The 24202-nt window shown below is 34.6% G+C and overlaps 2 protein-coding genes across 2 annotated transcripts; both read right to left on the bottom strand.

Moving 5' to 3' along the window:
- Positions 1-1865: 1865 nt before the first annotated feature.
- On the bottom strand, positions 1866-11554 carry LOC116024727 (myb-like protein X). Its single transcript, XM_031265707.1, has 3 exons — positions 10153-11554; positions 3294-4332; positions 1866-2998 (listed from the first exon to the last, which is right to left on the bottom strand). Exons 1-3 carry the CDS (start codon positions 10228-10230, stop codon positions 2406-2408), a joined length of 1710 nt encoding a protein of 569 aa, XP_031121567.1. The 5' UTR covers positions 10231-11554; the 3' UTR covers positions 1866-2405.
- Positions 11555-21807: 10253 nt separating this feature from the next.
- LOC116031225 (UDP-glucuronate 4-epimerase 6-like) lies at positions 21808-23663 on the bottom strand. The gene has a single exon (XM_031273489.1). It carries the CDS (start codon positions 23576-23578, stop codon positions 22208-22210), a length of 1371 nt encoding a protein of 456 aa, XP_031129349.1. The 5' UTR covers positions 23579-23663; the 3' UTR covers positions 21808-22207.
- Between the last annotated feature and the right edge of the window lie 539 nt (positions 23664-24202).

The raw sequence follows: 24202 nt of genomic DNA, 5'->3' as shown, positions 1-24202 counted from the left end.
CATGTGCATGCGCGATGCGCAAAAAATAGGTGCCCAATATTAGTATTTTATATTTTAAATTTATTTAAATTTTAATATAGTAAATAATAATAATGTAAAATATTTTTATAAATTAGATATTTATTTTTTAAAAAATAATTAACATATAACTCTAATATTTAATGTGTATTTAAAAAATAATTAACATATAACTCTAATATTTAATGTGTATATATCATTATTATTATTGAAAAAGATAAGAAAATATATGGTGGATGCATGTGCATGCGCGATGCGCAAAAAATAGGTGCCCAATATTAGTATTTTATGCGCGATGCGCAAAAAATAGGTGCCCAATATTAGTATTTTATATTTTAAATTTATTTAAATTTTAATATAGTAAATAATAATAATGTAAAATATTTTTATAAATTAGATATTTATTTTTTAAAAAATAATTAACATATAACTCTAATATTTAATGTGTATTTAAAAAATAATTAACATATAACTCTAATATTTAATGTGTATATATCATTATTATTATTGAAAAAGATAAGAAAATATATGGTGGATGCATGTGCATAGTAAGAATAGTGGAAAAGATAACGGAAGTTATAACGGTAGGGGTATATTTGTCTAAAATATTATGTAGTACAACTTTTATAGCATAATGTACAAAAAAATTTAACGGGAAAAACGGACATAAATGAGGGGTATAACCTTCATTCACATTTATTATGTTTTTAGATTAGAAATGTACAGTTTAACTATCGATTTAATCTTTTGTGAAACACAATACAACCAAATCTATGTGCAAAAAAAAAGAGTAGCAAACCCTAAAATTTTTAGTTGAAATAGAACAAACATACTTACTCATCACAATTACTATCTTTGCTTACCACTCGTGGGTGTATATGTAAAAAGCAATCAGATTTTAAATAAATTTATATTTTATAAATGATCAATTGATTAATAAACAAATTATACATATTTTTGTTGGATGTACACAAATACATCATGAATAAGCATATATTGAATATAGAATTAACATACTCCACACATGACTAATTTCTATTGTATTGGACTCAATCTCTAGGCTTAAGGTGAAGTATTAGTGCATTCATCGCCACCAAATAATAATATCTAATTATATAATTACCTAACATGCATGGAAAACAACCGATCATGGGTTGCAAATAGGGCGGAACATCTTTGCAAAACACACTATGGGAGGATAATTAAACCCCCAAAAAAATTGGATGGGAGGATAATTGTAGCCCAAAAACGTATTATCAAGACCTGACAATAATAGTGTGAAAGTTACACCGAATGTTGTGAACTCTTGATTTGCTTAGTCATCATGATTTGCCCTCCACCATCTTATCAAACCAGAGTGTGACATTTATTTGGAGTGAGAAATTTCATTTTTGTGACCAAATTAAATCCCAAAAAGAAAAAAGAAAAAAAAAGGTTGCTTGACGTGCTAAGAAATGATCAATTGATGATAAATTACAAATTCATAATCATAATACGTATAAAGAGAATTGAGTTGAAAAGGGTGAGGTGGACACATGCAATGGGGAATGGGTACTAAAGAAGAAAGAATTGTGTGGTTTATAGTTTATAGGATGCATGACGGACCACCCAGAAAGCAAGACAGATATTCAATAATCTATATGTCTGTGTGTTGGAAGCTGATTTGATAGCAACTCCCTTTCAATCCCCATCGTCTACAAGTTCACAACGTGGATGCTCAACCTTTGGATCTGAAAGGAGAAAGTTGCATGCACCCCGTTTCCCCTCATCTCTTTAGCTTTTGTTATATTTCACATGAAAAGGGGCTTAAGTTGGAAAATGACTATTCAGTTTGTGCATGTTTTGAGTTGACAAATTCTAATATCATTTCAGTAACACTTGGGAGTCATGCAATGTAAATATAACTAACCAAAATCATGAATTGCAACTAACCCCTTTTCCTCTTTGCTCTATCTAACATTTATACGTGTTCTATGTTACAAATCAAAATTTGTTGCGGTGGATAGATCAGAGCTGTAAAGACCACTCATTCATACTTTTACACTCAATTAGAAACATGTCAGCATCTCATCTCACCTTCCTTTTAATCAAACTACCTTAGCCTCTCTCTCATCTGGGATTGGGGCCTCCACAGAATTTCCATTTCCAATCAATTAGGAGTTCACCTTATGTAGGGCAAAAAATCGCCAAAACAATCGTATAACCGTGTGGAAATTGGTACGCTAAGCTGCCACAGAAGTACAAATTTGCTGCTTCACTGCACTATCACGCCCTACTAGAGAATGCCAACCAAAACCCCAGCATAACCATCTCCGAGAGAGATGCTTCTCAAGTGAAGATCCACATTTGAAGAACTCACCATAATATTCCCGTCAAATGACAAGCACTCAATAAGGAATAACATATGGAAGAGCTAAAATTTCAGGAGATATATACAGAGCTTCAGACCATACCCGTTGCTCCTCATTGGGAATATCCTTGGGCTTCATACCTCCTGAAGAATCCTTGCTTCCAACCAACCATTCCTGGTCATCATATTCATTCCACTCGTCCATCTTGGGAACAGAAAGTATCTGGCTGAGATACTTTAAGTCCGGATGAGGAGGCTTTTTCAATACTTCAGTTATCTGATTGAGTTGGGGAGGTTTCTTAGATGTTTCATGTATTTGATGATAGGGATGGGGAGGTTTCTTACATGCATCAGCTATTTCATCAGAACAGGGAGGTTTCCTGGATGCTTCAGCAATTTGACAATTACCAGTAGTCACTGGTGAAGGTTTTGGTCTAGAGCCAGACAATAGCTGACCTTGGATTGTGCCATTGATTCTGTGATCCGTATTAACCACTTTAAGATTAGAGCCACCTCCTTGTCTAGCTGAGGTATAGAGGTGAGGCGTTTGAGGTGGCTCCACCTTACTTCCATTCTCTATAGTCTCATTAGGAATATGCCTGGGCAATTTAGCAGGCCTGGATTCGCTTTCTGTAACATGATAAAAATAGCACTAGTCAGCCAACTAAAAGGTCAATAAGAACTAAATATGTATGTTCATATTCAAGCAATGCCTAAGGAAAAGACAGTAAATTGCATCCAAAGATTTTCTAACAGGACATTTTACTGACAACATAACAGAACTTGATGAGACATTCTTGTGGGTGGGGAGGCAAGAGTGCAAGACTGGGCAAATGCTTCTTCCTATCCATCATTAATGGTGAGAGAATGAAATTTCAAATACAGTAGCTTTTTACCATTATGTATTGAGTATCAGAGCACTCACCATGTAAAAAACCATTGCTCTCAATATCTTTCCTCTTTCTGATATTTCCTTCAAGGGCAGCATCATTTTTGTCCCCAGAAATGTGTAGAGTTTGACTATTGGAAACAACGATAGAATCATTTTTACTGATGTTTCTGAGTCTATCCTGCTCACTGTTCTTGAGCTTGTTTTTCTCTTTAGCCTTTTCCTTCTTTTCCCGGTCTTTATCCTTCTTCTGGCTTTTTTTATCCCGATCGTTATCCTTGCTTTTGTGCCCCAGTTTTTCATCACCTCCTTTAGTTTTTTCTTTTTCCTTTTTGTGCCCCACTTTTTCATCACCTCTTTTAGGTTTTTCCTTTACTTCTTTCCTCTCATTATTCTCCTCCAATGGTCTAGGCATTCCTTCAACTTTACTTTTGCTGGCCCCAGAAAAGTTGGGGACCATTGCATTCCCGCTAAATACAGATCCATTCCAGGTTGCTTGTGCACCCATCACACTGTTACCAACTCTCTTCTCCATGTCATCTTCACAAAAAATTCCAACATCCTTGTTCCCTAACCTATCCATCATTTCATCCCTTTTCCGCTCACCAAAATTACCAATACTCTTAGCCAATTGATTCCCTTTGCCCTTCTCATCATCTTTGATCCTCCTACCCAACTCCTGCACAAATTTTGATTCATCTACCTCTCTGTCAGGAATGCTGGTTTGAACTGGCTTTTGCCCATGCTGGTCTTGGTGCTGAGCAGCATATTTCTTGTTCTCTAAGAAAATGCCACTGTTTTGTTCATCTTTCTTCCCAGGGTCTGCACTAGATGCCCCAGGATGCCCAGCTAGTCTTGCCTCCTCAGAAATGCTGCTTCTCTCTTTATCTTTGTTTTTGTCCTTCTCTTTGTCTTTTTTGTCCCGATGTTTCTCTTTCTTATCCTTGTGTTTATCTTTTTTCTCTTTCTTTGCTTTGTGTTTCCCATCACTTCTATCCTTCTCCTTTTTCTCTTTGCCTTCTCTCTTCTCCTTGTCTTTCTTATCCTTTTTGTGCTTTTTCTCTTTATGTTTCTCCTGAAACACAAAAAGGAGAGACATACTTGATGCAACATAAAGGCACAAAGAAAGATCAGAAATCAAGCCCGGCATGCAAAATATCAAGCACAAAGTCACTAAGAATAAATTGAATTCAACATTGCATCTAACTTACAAACTAAAAATGAAAAATATCATGTTCATGTGGAAACATGATGCAACAAGTACACATGCATGGGCATACTAACAGATTAAAGGCACCAACAAGGTAACACAAAACACAATACAATAATCTAACTGCAGTTCATAGCCTCCAAAATATCAATCCATAAGTCCATGTGTTCATTCTTGAAACCAAAAAATACCAGCATTTAAAAAAACAAAACAAAACCAAAAAAAAAAAAGTTTAAATAAATAAATAAAAACAAACAAACAAACAAACAAAAAAACAAAAAATAAAAATAAAAATAAAAATAAATAAACAAAACAAAACAAAAGCAGAACAAAACAAAACAGTTAGAATGACAGATAAATGTGCAAACTGAACACCAGCATTCTTTACCTCAAAATTAGAAATCGAGGCACCAATAACCAATACTTACAGATAACATTATTGTTGCTGTTACTCTGAAATTTATGCTACAAGCTTCTATTTGCTGAAGTAATAAGAAAGAGATTGTATCTTGACAAAAGTCACATTTAAGCAAGCAACGCATATTTAAAATATATCAATGACTCACATGAAAGTACTTCCAACTTTTAGTTGAATGGAGTTGAGAAACTCACACATTCATTAGCATTTACTAGCTTCTGAGAATATGAGGTATCACCCTAAGGTTAAACTTCAATTCTTTCTCATGTTCTGAGAAGAGACACCCTAAGGTCTGTTTTTCATTTCATTCCTTAGCAGTATCAAGTCGCACACTTTCATCGGGCACTTCAATTTAGAGTCCAATGAATCAGGTGGCTCAGTGCTGCTATTAGGAAACATATAATCTATTACCAAGATCTGGAGAAAATCCACACCAAGACAAATATGTTACTCCCGAAATGCTCTTATAAAAATGAAGAAAATTTATATTTCATTGTTCCAAGATAACTCCTCTAAAATACCAGACTAATACTCCTCCAGAAACTGCCAACTAAAGCTTATTGTCTGGTCCATTATAGTATAACTCAAATCTTATTCTTAGACAAACCCTCTCTTCCCAATCACCTAAAAATATCATTTATTTATTATTAAAAAAAGAAAAAAAAAGAAACACACAACTTCAAAATCCTATAAGAGACCCTGCAAATGCATAATCTGATACTCATAAGTATCCAAAATGTCCTGTCTAGCTTGCTATTTCTTTCATCACACCCATGAAACAGAGGATCACCCACTCTAAATACATCAGTTTCGCTTTCATGCTGTCTTATCAATCAATATCCTATATTCCTATATTTCTATTCGTCGATCACTTCCTGATGGACAAAATGTTAAATGCCTTTCATTCCCTTATTCTCCCCAAATAGGAAGAAGGGGGTGGAGCAAAAAGAGAATCCATGGCTATCTTTTACAGTGGATTCTCTACATGGGGAATAAAAATCAAGTAGGCAATCAATTCTAGCATCAACAACATGATAAAACCAATTTAAGCACCCTCTATTTCAAGCAAGTTTTTTGGCTACTAAATGATTCCATATTCATGATCTTCACAAAAAGGTTTAATTGAAAATAGTTGCACTAGATCTTTTTAAGTTAAAATAATGTTTCAAAAACTGATCATGCCATCTCTCAAACACAAGAGGCTATCATATTGCATCTAGATTCTTTATTTTAACTTTTTTTTTTTGGTTCTATAATTCTTCATGATTGATTAAAAATCATAAAATCCCCTTATTTAAGATTTGAAAGTAACAACAACTGTCCTTTAATTCTCAAGGCATGCACCATCTCCTCTCAACACAATATACACAGTATACACCTGACCTAGCAGCCTAGCTCCTCTCTCATTCTGAAGACATGCAACATCTCTATGTCCTACTCTTCTTACTCTCTTTCTCATTTTTCTTTCCTCTCATCCAAACACATTCTTCTCTGTTTTCCTTTCCCTCTTATTTTCTCTCCAATTTTCTTTCCCCTCGCTCTCTACCCATCCAATACAATGTAGGATGGACAGACAATCTCCATACTTTAAGACTGTCATCATAAAAAAACTGCATGAGATTTAAGGTGTCCTCAATTGAAGGATAAACGGGATAGGAAAAGAAATTTGTGAATAGAAATATTTCCTTTCTTTGGTCGGTAGAAAGCAAGGGGAAAGAGATTTTCCTTATACGACATTTTCAATTTTGGAAATGTCTTGGCATCTATTTTTGGTTCTTTGTAATGCAGGTCCCAAAATCAATATCCACATGCATACTACACTCAACATTTCAACCCACATTAGAAATTTTTTCCTGCTCTTTCCACAACAGTCTCATCAAGTAATGCATTAATTGGATTTCTTGTCAAGTAAAGTCTCCTAATGCCAATATCATGTTCCAATAGCATAGAAGAGATTTTTTTTTAAAATCTTTTGTTAATAAATGGTATTGAATAATAGGAAACTCTAGTCCTATTCCTAGTTAGAGTAGGCTTGGTTTGTTATTCCTAGTAAGAGCGGGCTTAGCTCAATGTTCCTATAAATCTAGAATCTTTATACAATACAATATACATAAACAGGGAGAGATACACTCTATTGTAATTTTTTATTATAATATATTCTTTTCTATTCTCTATTTCTTTGGTTTCTTGCATATTGTGCTTCTGCCAAACTAGCGAGTAGTGGTTATTTGCCACTCGTCAAGCCTTTAAATCCCTCAATTTCAACATGGTACCAAAGCCTACATGTCCTAGGCCAATTTTTGGCAACCAAGCCTATAAAATTTCGTCGTCATCCCAATGTCGCCACCTCAACTACACGTTGATAATGACTTTTTCAACAAGATTTTCAAGCTCCCTTTTCTTAGTCTTTCTGGTGAAATATGAAGGCTTTTTGGGTCCGAGTTTCTTTCCTAAGGGTGTTCAATTTTATTCTTTTCATCGCTTTGGGCTTAAATTTTGGCGTTACTATATTTTATTTCCAAAGGCCATTTATTATTCCCATGTTTCAAGTAAGGGAGAGTGTCCCATCAGCACGCAACTGGTGTTCTATTTTATTCTTTTCATCGCTTTGGGCTTATCTTCATTACTATGGGATCTATTGTATCCCTTTGCTACTTTTGCTCCATTTCAACTCTACCATTGTTGATGAAGCCATTTGGTGTGCGTCCTAGAGTGCTTATGTTGCCACGTTATCTTGAGATTGTTTATATGCAACTCCATCCTTCACGTTTTCATCTTCATTCCCAAGGGTAATGCATAGCACCGTTTCTTCCGAAGCCATTTGGCACGCTTTCATCTTCATTTCAAGTCTATTGTTGTTGATGAAGGCATTTGGCGTGTGTCCTAGAGTGCTTATGTTGCCACGTTATATTGAGATTGTTCATATTCAACCCCATCCTTCATGCTTTCATCTTCATTCCCAAGGGTCATGCACAACGTTGTTTCTTCCGAAACCATCTGGCATTGTTATCTAACCACATGTAATCTTCATTTGTAATTTTTTGAATGAGGTGGAGTGTTTCTCTTATTCAAACCTTGGAACTTCTAAATGTTCCAGCTTGAGGGGAGTGTTGAATAATAGGAAACTCTATTCCTTCCTAGTAAGGGCACATTTAGCCAAATGTTCCTATAAATATAGGCTTTTTATAGGGTTCAATATACAAAAGCACAGAGAGACACACAATCTATTGTAATCTTTTATTACAATATATTATTTATTTTCTATTCTACCTTTCTTTGGTTTCTCACATATTGTGCTTTCGCTTAATTGAAGGGCAGTGGCTATTCTCCACTCACTAGGCCTTTCAATCCCTAAATTTCAACAAATGGCAAGTACTAGATATATGAAACTAGAACCATATTTATGGTCCCAAATGTAATTGATAATACCAAACCCAACATCTCGACCTAAGAATACTTGGGGTTACAGCTGAAGTATTATTGAATTAGGTAAAAACATAGGGAAATTCTAATATTAGACCGCCTAAAACTAGGCCTTTCAATCCCTAAATTTCAACATATGGCTAGTACTAGATAGTAGATACATGAAACTTAGAACCATATTTATGGTCCCAAATGTCATTGATAATACCAAACCCGGCCAAAGAATACTTGGGGTAACAGCTGAAGTATTATTGAATTAGGTAAAAACATAGGGAAATTCTAATATTAGACAACCTAAAACTAGACCACAGATCTCAGCAGGTGATCAGTTTCTCAATCTTATTTCTCCCCTCCACAAATAACAATATATTATCCTAATTTGGTATAATAGTAAAATTCTCCTAAAATATCTCAGTGTTCCATATACAAAATTCAGAGACACAATATCTACTATCTAGGTCTAAGACATGTGAACATAATCATATTACAAAACTTAAATCTACAGCTAGCCCTTCTCTAGAAGTATATAGCTTCTTACTTCTCTTTCTTTAGATTTAGAATTATAAAGCTTTTACATTTCTTCTCTTCTCTCCATCTTTTATTAAATCTATTATTGGGGGAAAGGAGGGGCACATTTAGCCTCGGTATGTTCTTTGACCCTTCACTTTATTCTATGTCCCCAGTTCTAGAGTCACTGGATTTAAAGGGATGGTAGACTAGTAGGTATACATCCCCCAAGGTAGCAAAACATACTACAGTAAAATGCTAAGAGATATTATTTCTTAAACTATACCAAATATGCACACAGACATGGGGATCACAACCATACTGTCATAGATTTAACAAAATTGGATCACAACAGAGTTTTTCACTTCAACAGGGAAATGAGGGTGACACACTACATTGTTGATGGTATATAGCTATATATGATGTTAGAGATCGTCTAAATGGTCTCACAATATACAAAGAAGCAATCATAGTACATAGCATGTTACAGGGGACTACCAAGGTACATTAAACTTGGAAAAGTTTCAAATGTAAAGATAAAACCACTAAAAAGGAAGATTACTCAAAATTGTTGTGCAATAATGCAATATAAATTAGAATATGACTTTGGCATTCAGATCAAACTTACAACTTACAAGTACAACATAACAGACTTTACAAGGCCATTGCTCTGGAAAACTCATCAAGTATAACTGTATTATAAGACAAACAAAGGGTGGATCAATAAGGAAGCCAGAGTCCAGACCTAACAAAACACCACCCTGTATATTCTCATTGCCAATCTTAACACAAAACCAATGAAATGGTGGGGATGATGCTTTAAATACTTGAAAGCTTGCTACTCCTATTTCAAGTTTTGATCATAGATTTGCAGTCTATAATCTATGAGGATATAGTTCCACAGATATTAGTTTTGTCATAATTCAATGTGTTACAACCACTGTCCGGATGTCACAAGAAGATGAGTATAATAGTGTTGCTCTAGAAGTGCCTCTTTCAAACACAAACAAACCTATAATAGCAAATAACCTACAAAGTGTAGTTTATGCCATTGAGCTACTCTGTACAATCAAAGCTTCTGAACTCTAAAGAGAATTGCAATAGAGTTGAGCATTCAACGCAGTTAAGAACAAGAAAGCAATAAACTGAAGATAATAAAACACCGCATCGCCTGATGTCATAGAAAACAGGGACCCTTCAGAAATACTGCACACAGCCAAAAACAAATTGAACAAAACTGTCCACTCATTGCCACCCATATTATCAAAATATTGATATGATGCTCGTAGAGTTTTGACCAAACATATACACCATGTTAATGATATAATTGCACAAACCTCTTTTAATAGGCCTGCATCTTCTGGTCTAGGCTTCTTTTCGTATCCAGGTGGTGGAAATGGAAAGCAGCGAGACATTGCAAAGAATTCTACTGCTAGCAAAAAGAGTGTTGTTGAGAAAATGGTATCCCCCAATTACTTTCTCGAAGCAGTATTCCAGTAAGGGAATATAACAGCAATTATTATCCTACCAATGCACCATGACACCAAGTCCCTTTCCAATTTCAGTAGGCCTTTAACACCCACTGAATCAGTCTTCCATAAACCCCCCACACTGAAATCTTAGCTCTAAATGCAATAGAAGCTCTACAAGCCTTGTCCAGCACTCACAGCAGACACCAATGAGATGCAATGAAATACTGTAATATACAATAATTCACTTCTTTTATAGCAAAAGCTTCCACAATAACTATGTCAATCCGAATGGTAACTTGAGAAAGGAAAATTGTCCACTGCAATTTGGTTCTGATCTCTTTGAATGTATTACTTCTCAATGATTACCCCCACCATGTGACAAATATAATTACCAAGACATCTCCTGCACCATCCAGCTAAGGCAAAATGGTCAACCTGTATTTTTCCTTTTCCTTTGTTGTTCTTGTTCTTTTTCTTTTTTTTTTAATAACACTGATAACATACAAATTCTAGGTTTACCTACAGTCCTCTTCCATGCCCTTTGGGAACGAACACTAACAGCATTCTTATTATGGCATTCAGTCAGATTCCAAAGCTAGAGTTCAATGCCAATTTTCAGCTCGACACCTCCGAAGTCCAAAGCACACTTCATTAATCGGGCGATCCGCCTATGCAAGAGTTAGCGGTAAAAAAAAAAAAACCCGCCGGAAGCACCCAATAATCAGTGCCAAGTCGGGACTCGCTGATCAAAACCCTAACACACAAGTTTGAAATTCCGATCCGATTCGATAACCCTAAGACAAAAAATCCAGCAAAAGCAGCAATCTCCAGTACCCGGAAACGAGAACCAACGCAGGGGAATAAAACCCTAATCTTCGCAAGCACGAAAATGAGGGAAAACAAGAGTTGAGGGAATTGCAAGGAATAAAGTGGTGGCAACACTTTGTTATAAAGAGGGGGAAATCCCTTTTCACGGAAAGCTAGGAAGAAAAGGGGGGATTCAATGGAGCTAGGAGGGATATATTACATAACAACAGCATTCAATTAACTTGTCGAGAATGAAAAAGAAGAATGGAGGGAGTTTGGTTTTGGGGAAGCAGACACGCAAGGGAATGGAATGGAAAGGAAAAGAAAGAAAACGCAGAGAAAAAAAGGGGCTAAAGCCTCGCCCGCCTGCCTACATACATACATTCACAGAGAGAAGCGAGAAATGTTTAGAAGAGAGGATGAGCGAGAGAGAGACGGAACACAAATCCCCCACTCTCGCTCTCGTCCGTCTGTGATCAACTCTCTCTCCCCGCTGCCTTAAATATTTACTACTCCGTATTTAAAATTTTTAATGTATAAATTATATTTACACTAATTTTTTTTGTCATTTTTAATTTTTTGATTAGAGCAACCCCATTAAGGCTTAAGCCATCCGCACGCATGAAAAAGTGGCAGTTACAATTTGCAAAGCTGATGTAATATATGTTCTTTAAAGGATTACGTATAGCAATTATTATTGCAATTTGACTACTTCATTGATAAAAATAAATAAAAGTTATAAATTTTGTGATGTGACATGTTAAAAGTGGGAGAAAATTATATTAGTGCGGATAGTCTTAGTAAGGGTTTTTCTTGAGTTTTATGCTTGCTTGGATTAGAGAGAATGATGGCATGGAAGATAGAGGAGAGAGGAGAGAAATTAAACTTAATTTGCAGTGATGTGATTTTTTGTGGGACCTAAGAGGAGAATAAAAAAGAAAAAAATTCATCACGTGCGCCTGTTGCGCATAAAGCGAGTACAATGCATATGCTCGTTGGGCGCCTTAACTAAACCATTTTCCTTAAAAAAAAAAAAACAAAAAAACAAAAAACAAAACAAAACTTCCTTATGACAACTTTTTTTTCCCTTTTTTCTCTCCCTCATTTTCTCGTACTTGGTTTCTAAAAATTTATGAATAACCAATACTAATAGGTTTGCTCTGACAATTAATCTAACTCTATATAGGGATAAGTTCAAATAAGAACTGATAGGAAATATTCTTCGAGTAAACCTCTCCCCTCATATCGTACGCTTGTTCGATATCCAGTATGGTCACCAAGTGGAATTATTCTCGACCTTGACCAAACATAATCTCAACCTTCCCAACCTATAGTCGAGCTAGCCGAAAACTGCAGTTGCCCTACGTTGTTTAAAGGCCAATCCCGACCAGTTCAAGTCGGGACGGTCATTCAAATCATGGCTACTTGAGTATTTGGACCTAGATTACGCGCTTTAACCCAACCCCATTATAGTGTGTGCTCAGAAATCTTGATACATGTGATTGTCGAGGCACTATTTCCGAACTTATCAAGTACGTGCATGCGCGACACGTGTTGGGCATTACGAGAGCCCGACTTATGGTGAAGGACGGGACTTTTGGCATGTTCACCTACCACACATATGTTGGGGCTCTCTGACTTCAATTCAGTTACTTCGAGCTCATTACTTGAACTAACTAGGAAACTAAATTATGATCCGGATACGTCTCGACTCGACCCATATTAGGAATAACTGAGTATTTACACCACGATGAACAATGCTCTTTGCAAATAAATAAATAAATAATAATATAATAATAATAATAATACATTCATATGTTTATTTTGGTTAATCAATAACTATAAAATTATAAATAATATTTCTAAAAAATACGGATTAACATTTTCGTAATTATTATAATACTTTAGGCAACATTTGACGATACATTTGTTGATATGTTATTGTATACCCAACTTGAGTACATTGTCACATATCAACGGACTTTTTTTTTTTTTTTTTAATCATTACCGAATGCACCGTAATAGTTACAAAAATGTTGGGTATAATCTCTTTTAAATGGTTTGAGCCGTTGATTAATCTATATGGATGGATGAGATTATTATACTTTTTTTTTTTACAAGAAGCATTACTCTCATATAGTCGAAATTCATAAATTCAATAATATAAATTTTTTTTACAATTTTTTTTATATATGCCAATATATGGTATTATTCGGATTTGCATATGAATTATGACTTTATGAGTTTTTTAAAAGTTAGTATTTTTGAATCTCATCATGAACAACCTTTGATGTATTTATAGACAAGTCAACTCTAATAAAGTAGTAAACTAATTATTAGTTAGAAAAAGTTATGTAGTTAATGTTATTAAACGATTCAAAAAAAAAAAATGTTATTTACTTTGAATCTTATTATTAAAACCTAATTAACTATGTATGCATGGAAGACAAAGTTATGTAGTTATTGTAATTCAACGATTAAAAAAAAGTTATTTACATTGAATCTTATTATTTTATATAAAATCTAATTTAGTCTATCAAACATAATTCATTAAGGTCCTGTTTGGCACACTTAGCTGAAAAACTATTAGCTAATAATTAAAAAAAGTCTTTGATAAAATTAACTATTGAATGAGTTTTTTGTGTGAAGAAAAAAAAATGTTCGGCCTTAAGCTATCTAATTTTGCGAGAGATCACTCCCTCGACATCATTTGTGAGGAGACTGTGGTTCCCCTCTGACGAGGGAGAGGGGCCATCGTCCCCCACCCTCTGAGTTGACCAAGGTTCACTAGGAAGTATGTACACTTATTTCATTCTCGCATAAAATAATAAGTTGATAAGTCTGAAAAGACATAAAATAATAAGTTGAGATATTAGAATTTTGATTAATTAATGATAGATGGTGTTGTTTTTGCAAATTAATTTTTTTTAAGTTAAAATTGAATAGCTTATTATTTTAAGCTTATCATGTTTTATTTGTAGCTTAAAGCTATAAACTCTACCAAATATAGCCTAATTTTAATAGTTTTTCATACCAATTACAAAGCTAAGGTATGTATTTTCAAAAAAACAAAGCTAAGGTATGTGAAAAAACAACAAAAACAAAAACAATCTTATGGATCAAAATATAATTAACAATGTCAAATAAATTGACTAACTTATAAGGTAGCTTTGAATTTTTAAAATTGTTTTAAATAATTATTGTCTAATTATTTTCAAATTTATTTAATATAGTTATTATTTTAGCATTGGATAAATACATTATGCAATTATTTTTTATGGCAAAGAAAATCACAATCATTATCCGAATGTATACACAAGATAAATTTTACTATTGTGCATGTGATAGCTTGCAAACCACACATAAAAAGGTCAATCACATTAAAAAATAATGCATGATAAGTTCAACCAAAATAGTGTTGATAATAAATAAACTTATAATATCTTTAATACGAAAATTATGATTTACCGACTTGATTACCTCTTTCAATGCACTATACAGTCATTTATGCGCAATGCACAACTTTGCTAGTACGGATTATTATATTATTAACAAAAGTCAATACAACTATAATTATTAACGAATTGATTTGCGAAATTTGCTTATCAGAATAAGGTGTCATTATCCACTGTTACTTTATAATAATAATAATAATAATTATTATTATTATTATTTTTTTAAGTTCTACTGACTCTGTTACATTTAGTATCTGTTCATAGCCACTTTCTCAAAGTACTGAAGCACAAAGAGTCAACAGATGCCTCCACTGAGGCTCGAACCCACTCCCTTCCACATGTGAGTATATTATTATTATTATTATTTATAAACAAAGCTAATAATATTTAAGAAACAAAGAAGAAGTAATAATCAATAAAACAAAAGTTTAAATATATTAGGGAGTAATAATTAATTAAATATAATATGATCGTAACTTTGCCCCTTAATTAGGCCGGGCCGGTGAGAATAGAGATTAATTTGAGTGTGGTATGAACTTAAAAGTATCTCACACAGGCAGGATAGTTAACTACAAAAATAGAAAAGCATTTATTATATTAATGATATATAATCTCTTTATCTCATTTTATCTGTCATATTTACTACGGAGTATTTATTAGCCAAACATATTGTTTATTCTTTGCTTATTTTTTGTATCAGTTGTAAATTATTTTAAAATTCAATATTTTGTGTACTATAGTATTTTTAATGTAATTTCTAAATATATAAATTTTATATACTAATACTAAACTTAATATTATGAAAAATTGAATTCAAAATAATTTTAGTCAGGTTTCGTTAATCAAACCAAACACATAAAATGTGATGAACGGAGTAATAAAAGTTACGGAGATATAGAGAAATGTGAATGCATGGTAATTAATTAGAAAAATATTACATAGACTCTCACTTCTACTCCCTCCCTCTCACAAATTATTGGTGTAGACAATATTTTTGAGACCCACGTGATGAAATATATTATCATTAGTTGCCGCATCATGCAATAAAGGCAAAACTTGTATGACACCATCTCATGAATAATTGTCCGTGATGACGGATCGGGTCAATATGAATGTAATTGTATTTAACGATATTTAAATTGTTTTGTTGATAAAAGACCATAAGTAGATTGTCGCCTATAAATCTAAACTAGTATTAAAAAAACATGAAATTAATTGTTTTTCCTTATAAGTAACAAACATTTTATTCATGATTTAGTATTACATTTGTTAGTATAAGTATTATATTCGCATATTGACCCGACCAGCCCAACTCATATCACAGATAATGATCCGTGACTTGGAAAGAATAATAGTGGGGGAATAATTTAAGAGTACATGTACTAAAATTCAATCAAATTCTTTTGAACAATGTAGCACAAAGAAACAATAGCATCTCATCTGAGGCTTAAACTCACTCCTTTCACATGGAGGTGCAACCGCGTGCCACTAGACCACAAGGTGATTGGGCAAATATAATTTTCTTGTTGTATAGATGAATTGACAATATCCAACTGGGATTTCGTTAATGAGGAAAAAGATAAGAAAATAAAATTAAAATGTCCGTTGGTATTGCACGCGAATGGGATGGAGAGTGACGGTATACAGAGCCGAAAAAGGGGGAAGTTAAGCACATGCGGCCTTCCAATTTGTAGAACACAACCACTGTCCCTCGCAAGTCGCAACTGTGTATATACGGGAGTATTATCCCTGTTCTCAGTTCTTATATCGTGGACTGCGGTCCCAAAACGACATTGTTTCAGTGAGTGAGAGACGGAGTCCGTAATTGACACTATAATTTATGTCAAAAGATACTGTCTTACATTTGTTTTGATATTATCAAATGAAACTGTAGTTATATCGAAATGTAACTGCAGTATATATGAACAGATACTGAACAACGTACAGTTTCATATTTGTGTTTTATATTATTGAATGAAAATGTAGTTATATCGAAATGTAACTGTAGTTGTATTGAAATGTAACTGCAGTGTATATGAACAGATACTGAATAACAGTTTCACATTTGTGTTTTTATATTATCGAATGAAACTGTAGTTATTTCAAAATGTAACTGTAGTTGTGTTGAAATGTAACTGCAGTATATATGAACTGAAAGGGAGTGGCGCGAATTCATCTGTCTGTTTTTATTAATCAAAACGACGTCGTTTTGATGCGCGGTCCACAATGCATTGTGGACCACGGTCCACAATATAATTTGCGCCCTGTTCTACGCCACGTGTCACTTTTTCACTCCCCCTCCAAAGCTTAGACCATAATAAAATTTTGTGATAAGGTCAATATATCTCCAATTTTTATTTTTAAAAAAATATTATTACTGCATTGTAGTTAGTAATACTCCATTGATATATAACTCTATATACAATAGTATAACACAATTTTTGAATCTATAAAACAAAATTATAAATATAAAGTTAAAAAATTGTTAATATTTAGTAATGTAATTTTGTGTATTGAGATCTAAAATTGTGAGCATAGAGTTTTAAAATTATGAACATGAACCTAAGTTCACCTTGCAAAATGTATCCAGGTAATCTGTCGTATGAAAACGGTTGTTATGCCATGGACCCGAGTCCACCTTGCAAAGTGGACTCAGATCCATATTCATACTTTCAAAACTCTATGTTCACAATTACAGAACTCTATATTAAATAGTATAACACATTTTTTTAATTTATATAACAAAATTGTGAATATAAAGTTCGAAAATTGTGAATATTGTGAAAATTGAATGGCAATTTGAAAGCAATATACTGCTCAATTTTTGTTTAAAAAAAAAAATACTGACCCAAATCAATTTATACATGTATATATATAATAAATGATTTAAATAATCACAGGCTCAAAATATAATAACATTAGAGAAAGGATTTTTTAGAAATACATGCCCAAGAAAAGTTATTTCAAATACTTTAAATAAGTTAAATAGGCCCAAACAATTTTAAAGGAAGCATGGGCCCTCAGCCCATCTTTATAAATCATTTCTATCACTTTGTTGATAATTCAAAATCCAACAAATAAGTCTAGTAAGACTTAGGCTATGTTTGGCAAACATAGATGAAAATGTAGCTGAAAATTGAAAAGGTATAAGCTCGAAGCTGAAATCTGAAGAGCTGTTAAGTTTAGAAGTGTTTGGTAAAATTAGCTTTTTGATAAGTTGAGAAAGTAAAAAGACTAAAAAGGACATCTTCATACAATTTAAATAATTTTAAATTTAAATAGGTTTGTTTATATATTAAAATATAAAATAATGAAATCAATATATTTAAATAAAATATAAAGTAAGAACATATATTTAAAAATATATAAAGTAAAAAAAAAATATTTATAATTCATAAGATTAGTTCATACAAAAATTAATGTTCAAACATAAATATCAAACTGAAATTACAACCAAACGTAATGAAAAGAAAATGTCAAAGGGTTTTAATTGAGATGGGTAAAGGATGTCATTTATTTAAAATAATAAGGATAAAGATGGAAAAAAGTTAAAAAGCTACTAATTTATTTTGAAAAGCTACCCAAGTAGCGTTTCAAAATAAGCTCTTATTTTAAGCTACTAGCTTATTTTGAGAACATTACCAAACAGAGCTTATAGCTTATTAGTAGTTTAAAATAAGCCATAAGCTCTGCCAAACAAAGCCTTAATAAATAGGGTGAAAATCTGAAATGGTAATGCAGGGAAATGAATTGATGATTTAGGGAACGCTAAGAAAGTTAGACCATTATGAAAAAAACTCACTTGGGACGTGCATTTGGTATTTATTTATTTTTCGAAATACTGGATCCGAACGCATGTTGCACTTACGTCTGTAGTATAAAATATTGTAGACGCAATTTGTACTTACGTTTTAGACATACAATAATACGTACCCAGGCGATGCGTTCCTCGTATTATACTATGAACGCATTTCCCAGGACAATTTCTCTGCTCACTCGAGAATCCACATTGGCGAGTCTGTCCAAGAAGAACGGAAAGGCGCTTGCCGGAGAACTCAAACCAAACTAAACAACTGGGTTTGAACTGAAGTTTCTGTTCAGTATGGGATATGGGTCGACCATTCCTAATTGAATTTATTTCCCAAACTCACCATTCATTTCTTTTCACTTCTTAGTATTGCCATTGCCAATTTGCCTCTGCCAGTGCCTAAGTCTGTTATCCGTATACATAATACACTTGCGCATACATTATATTGCCTAAAAAAAACAGAAAGGGAAAAATACAAATAAGCTATCGAACTATTTGAGAATTAGTCAATTAGCACCTAGTATCATTTGCAACATTGATGTGTCAACGGTTCCAGTCACCAGGTGTTGAGCATTGGCTCTTTTGAAAAACTAAGGTAGCAACTCTACCCTAACTTACTATGTAAACTGAGAACGCATACATGATTCATATCTTACAATGATTGTGTTATGAAAATCCTATTCTTTTGATGAGTAGAAAGAACAATATGTATCTAAGAATGCAAATCTATGAACTCTTGTATCACAATCATCAAGGTACTGGTGTCCGAGTATCAAGTCTTTTTAACCCGTTTTTTTTTTTTTTTTTTTTTTTTAACCCAAATTCCCCCAGATTCTACTACTCCCCAAACAAATTGTAAATATCTTAAATTACTAAAGAAGAAGAAGAAGAAGAAGGAGAAGGAGAAGGAGAAGGAGAAGGAGAAGGAGAAGGAGGAGAAGAAGAAGGAGAAGAAGGAGGAGAAGAAGGAGAAGAAGGAGAAGGAGGAGAAGGAGGAGAAGAAGGAGGAGAAGGAGAAGAAGGAGAATGAAAGATGCAAATGGTTTCCATGCAGGCCAGGGCGTCACTAAACCAAACATTAGTATAGTACGATAACCATTGGTAGGTTACATGTTTTGCCTAATTAATTATATATATCAATATTAATTATAACATGACATTTATAATATATTGCAGTCTCTACAAATCTTGTTTTCAAAGTGTACACACTACTCCGCCGGTGCTTCGTCTAAAGACACCGTCGCCGACGCCCTCGGCACTCTAATTGCTGCTTTTCTTCTTTTGCTCGCTAAACCCTCTTCTTTCGCTGTTCGACCCGACCCGTTGAGCCGCGATAAGGAACTCGACATGGTTTGATCGCACTATAAATGTCAAATGTTTCCTAGCTTCTGATTCTCGGAGCACAAACTGATTGGGCATAGTATGTTTGTGTGGAAAATATGGCTTGTAAGCGGAAACATTTTGGTTCTGCTACATGTGAAGTGTACACACTACACTTCGGCATGTGATAATATTGTTTTTGATTGTACGTCCCACCACCTTTCTTTCAGTATGAGCGACACATTGCTCCATTTAATTTGTTGCTTTAAGATAAGTATTATATCTACATGATTATGCAAGGGCATTGCACATACCCACAAAATGTAATTCCCTGGCCTAGATTTATAAAATCGTGTGGTAATACCGCTTTATATCATTTACAAATAAATAAATAAATAAAAATTATTGTATTGATCATATTGAGTATAATCATTATGATATATTGGGGGCTAATGTGCACATAGGGTGACGAGTCATAAATACGGTAGAGCCTGCTTTTTAGGTGGGATACAAAAATAGGCCGGTTTTGAAAAGGTAACAAAGATGGGCAAAGTACTTTCATGGAATGCATGTTTGTTTAAAAACAAATGCATTCTGCGAATGCATGTTAGCTTTTCTTTAAAAAAAAAAAGTTAAAAGGTAGAAAATGAGTGTATGATACGTGTATGTGTACAGTATTGTAGTTTAAATGAAAAAATAAAAAAAGATGGTATATTATATGTATGAGGAGAAATTAGGGTTGTTGGTCTTGGACCCACTATTTAAGTATTTTTTATCCTAATATTTCAAAAAATAAATACATAATTACGTATTTATTATTTTGTATTTATATACAGTATTTTTTTCGTATTCTCTAAGTACAATGTACAGTATTTTAATTTGAAACAAATATTATAAAAGATAACAATGCATTCTGAAGATGCATGTTCAAAAAGGGAAACATGCATCCTACAGTGTAGTATTGCCCATATTTGTATCCTAATTATTTCCGTCCTATTTTTGTATCCCACCTAAAAAGTAGGCCCAACCGGCGAAACCACCCCATAGGTGACCTACTCACCCTTACGCTTAACTAGATCAGAACAACCTATCTTTGCTCTCAAAAGGTTGAATTTCTGACTCAAAAGTTTTCCGCGTTTTGACCCGACAAAACATTTAGAAATATGTAAATCATGATAACTCAACTGAACATTGAGGGTAAATGACCCTATCACTTTGATAGGTTATTCCCAAATTATAATAACTCAACTGAACACAGAAGATAGACATTTGCTTACTGTACACAAAAAATCCATTTCACTTTGAGAGATCACCCCCACATTGTTATGGATAAGACTCAATCTCTAATCTTTACTCTCAAATTTCTTCATTCCTATGACAGTTAAGCTGCCCATACAAGATAACACAACCTATCTTGCCTATATGGACGAGGGCTTCAATTCCTAAATCCTAACTCATTAAGGCACTATTTTCAAAAAAAAAAAAAAAAACCTCATAAAGGCACTTGTCCACCTTGACTGAACAAGGGACACGTGTTTGAGAAGGATAGCTGGCAACCCTCTTGCGTAGAAAGACAACTATAGATACTGAAAATTTGTATGACAAATTGATAGTAGGTTGGTATTTTATCTATCTGACCAAATTGTCTCCCTTCTTATCCCTCTTTGGGCAGTGGGAACAAGACACTGCTTCCATTTCATATAAATTGTATTTTTAAAACAAGCAACACATATTGAGAATAGTGAGAATATGTAACTATTTAGCTCCATAGAGTCTTTTTGGCACTAAAATAATACAAATATATTGACTTCCATACTATTTGTTCATTATTTCTTAGTCAACTTAATTATAAGCTCATCCTTGAATTGGTCCATTCCAGTGAGCACCATGCTCTAATACTCCCACAAATATGCTTAATTATATCATTTATTTACAATCAACAGTTCAACACTAATAGTAATTGTACTTAAAACAATCAAATATATCAAATATATCATATGTAATTATACCTTGTACTAATATTAATGTTGATCGACACCATAAAAAATTAATAGATATTAAAGTTTTGAAATTTAATAGTTGGACAACTTGGTAATATTTTTTGAAAATAAATAAACTAAAACGTGAAGGTATTGAAAAGATTCTTGTTGTAATTACTACTGGTGTTCAAAGAATCCAACAAAAACTACAATATCTTGATTGGTACATGAGAGGTTGATCTGCATTATATTTTTGTACAGAAATGCAAACTTTTCTTTAATTATGATAGCACCCCGTCATTATGCCTATATCACATTATTGCACCCGTACTCCATAGATCTACAATTGCCATTTCCACCCTCATTCTTATTACTTTATATCAATAATTACCTCTCTTTTCATTTTTGTTACATAAATAAATATCTATGCTTAAATGATCAAAATACATCAACAATAATTAACAGAAAATATAAGTGGGAAAAGTAATTTTGAAAAAAAAAAAAAAAAAAAAAGAGAAAAAAAAAACCACCCCACAACCCCACTTCATTGCCTACCCCTGGGTGCTGTCTAATTCCTTTTTTACCCTTGATTGAATACCGTAATAACTGACGTACCACTTGACGAACTTTCTCAATCCACTTGACAAGTCCGTGGTTGGTTTGTACCCGAAGTCCCTGTAGGCGAGGCTCACGTTAGCGTGGGTGTACGGAACGTCGCCGTTTCGGGGCATTTTTATGACGTTCTTTTTAGCCTTGATGTTGAGCAAATTTTCTAGAATTGCCACTAGCTTCCTCACCGACACTGGCGACGTGTTGCCCAGGTTGTACACCCTCAACTGCGCCGGCCCCTTCTTCTTGCCGCCGCTGCCGGTGCTCTTCTCCGCCGTGTCCAGCGCGCCCAGGCACCCCTTCACCACGTCGTCGATGTACGTGAAGTCACGCGCCACCTCCTTATCCTCCTGCGTCACGTACACGTTAATCGGCTTCCCCTGGATCATATCCTTGGTGAAGAAAAAGTAGGCCATGTCGGGGCGGCCCCACGGGCCGTACACGGTGAAGAATCTTAGTCCGGTTAAGGAGAGGCCGTAAATGTGGTTATACGTGTGGGCGATTTCTTCGCCGGCTTTTTTGGTGGCGGCGTAGAGGCTGGCGGGCTGATCGGTTCGGTCGGCTTCGGAAAACGGGGAGTCGGTGTTGAGGCCGTAGACCGAGCTGGAAGACGCCCAGACGATTGCGGGCTGCGGGTCGGCCGCCTTGGCGACTTCTAGGAGGTTCACGAAGCCGGCCACGTTGGAGCTGACGTAAGAGAGAGGATTCTGCATGGCGTATCTCACGCCGGCCTGCGCGGCCAGGTGGAGCACGTGGCTGAACGGCACAATGTCGAAGAGCTTCTTAAGAAGCTCCGCGTCGTTGAGGTCGCCTTCCACGATGAAGATCTGGTGCTTCTCCAGAAGCTTCTGCCGAGCGCGTTTCAAGGAAGGATCATAGTAAGAATTAAAATTATCCAGCCCTAGAACCCCGTCGCCCCGTTTCTTCAGCGCCAGAGCGCAGTGGGACCCAACGAACCCGCCCGCGCCGGTCACCAGAACCGACATGCCGTTTCTGCTCCCGGGCGTGGACGAGAGGCGCACGTGCTTCTCCCAGGACGCTCCGCCGCCGTAGAAGGCGGAGGACAGCAAGTGGTTGGTGGCGTGAACGGCGGCGCGGTTGCCGGAGCTATCGGCAACCGGCGGGTAATTGATGGTGAAGAAGAAAATTAGGAGTAAAGCAATCAATAGAGTGACTCTAAAGAGGAGCTTAGAAGAAGCGGCGATGAGCTTTGTGCTGTTGACTCTCCTCAGGTAGCTGTTGTAGCGCTCCAGCTTGGAGGTTTTGCTCGTGTCCGGCGGCGACGCCATGGCCGGATGGTATTGCATTTGCATAATTGAAACCTCTATTAATTAATTTTACAGGGAAGCTTTTTTCTTTTTTCTTTTCAGCCTCCCCTAAGAAAGAAGAGTGTAGAGAGAGGATTATATATAGGAATGCTTAAGAGAAAATTACGACACAGGAATCCGGGTTGGTGTCGGTTGGATGGCGTTAAAAAAAAAAAAAAAAAAAAACTCCCTAATAATAATAATATTTCTCAATTTATTAAAAAAATATAATTTTACTAAACATAAAAGAATAACTGCAAATAACATATGCCAATACCTTGTAATATAGTGGCACCTGATTCCACTCCCATATAGAAGGGGTCAGTTCAAGCCTCAGTGCAGATGAACAGACTTCTAAAATCTAAATACCACTCTGGTCTATATATTGTGATGTATATGTGTGTGGTGGGGGTATTTGATCATATATTCATATTAGCTTGCCTAAGATAAAATGGAAAAAATATATATTCCTATTTTTTGATAAAGAGGCACATGAAAAACATTAAATTTGAATTGTCTCATCCCATTTCCGTTCCCTTCCGTGCACATAATTTTTGGTACCTCTTATGTATTTTTGATTGAAAAAATTAAATAAAATAAATGATCGTTTATTTCAAAATTACTCTTTTC

This window comes from Ipomoea triloba, chromosome 1 (assembly GCF_003576645.1).
Source record: "Ipomoea triloba cultivar NCNSP0323 chromosome 1, ASM357664v1".
NCBI classification, from domain to species: Eukaryota; Viridiplantae; Streptophyta; class Magnoliopsida; order Solanales; family Convolvulaceae; genus Ipomoea; species Ipomoea triloba.
The sequence above is the reverse complement of the archived record's forward strand: the minus strand, read 5'-3'. Positions and strand labels throughout refer to the sequence as shown.

Excerpts from the sequence above, each read along its gene's own strand:
- LOC116024727 (XM_031265707.1), bottom strand. The coding sequence starts at position 10,230 with ATGTCTCGCTGCTTTCCATTTCCACCACCTGGATACGAAAAGAAGCCT. Across the intron at positions 4,333-10,152 it reads ATGCAGGCCTATTAAAAGAG|GAGAAACATAAAGAGAAAAA; the intron begins GTTTGTGCAATT and ends TTTGTGTTTCAG. Across the intron at positions 2,999-3,293 it reads GAGCAATGGTTTTTTACATG|AAAGCGAATCCAGGCCTGCT; the intron begins GTGAGTGCTCTG and ends ATCATGTTACAG.
- LOC116031225 (XM_031273489.1), bottom strand. The coding sequence starts at position 23,578 with ATGCAAATGCAATACCATCCGGCCATGGCGTCGCCGCCGGACACGAGC.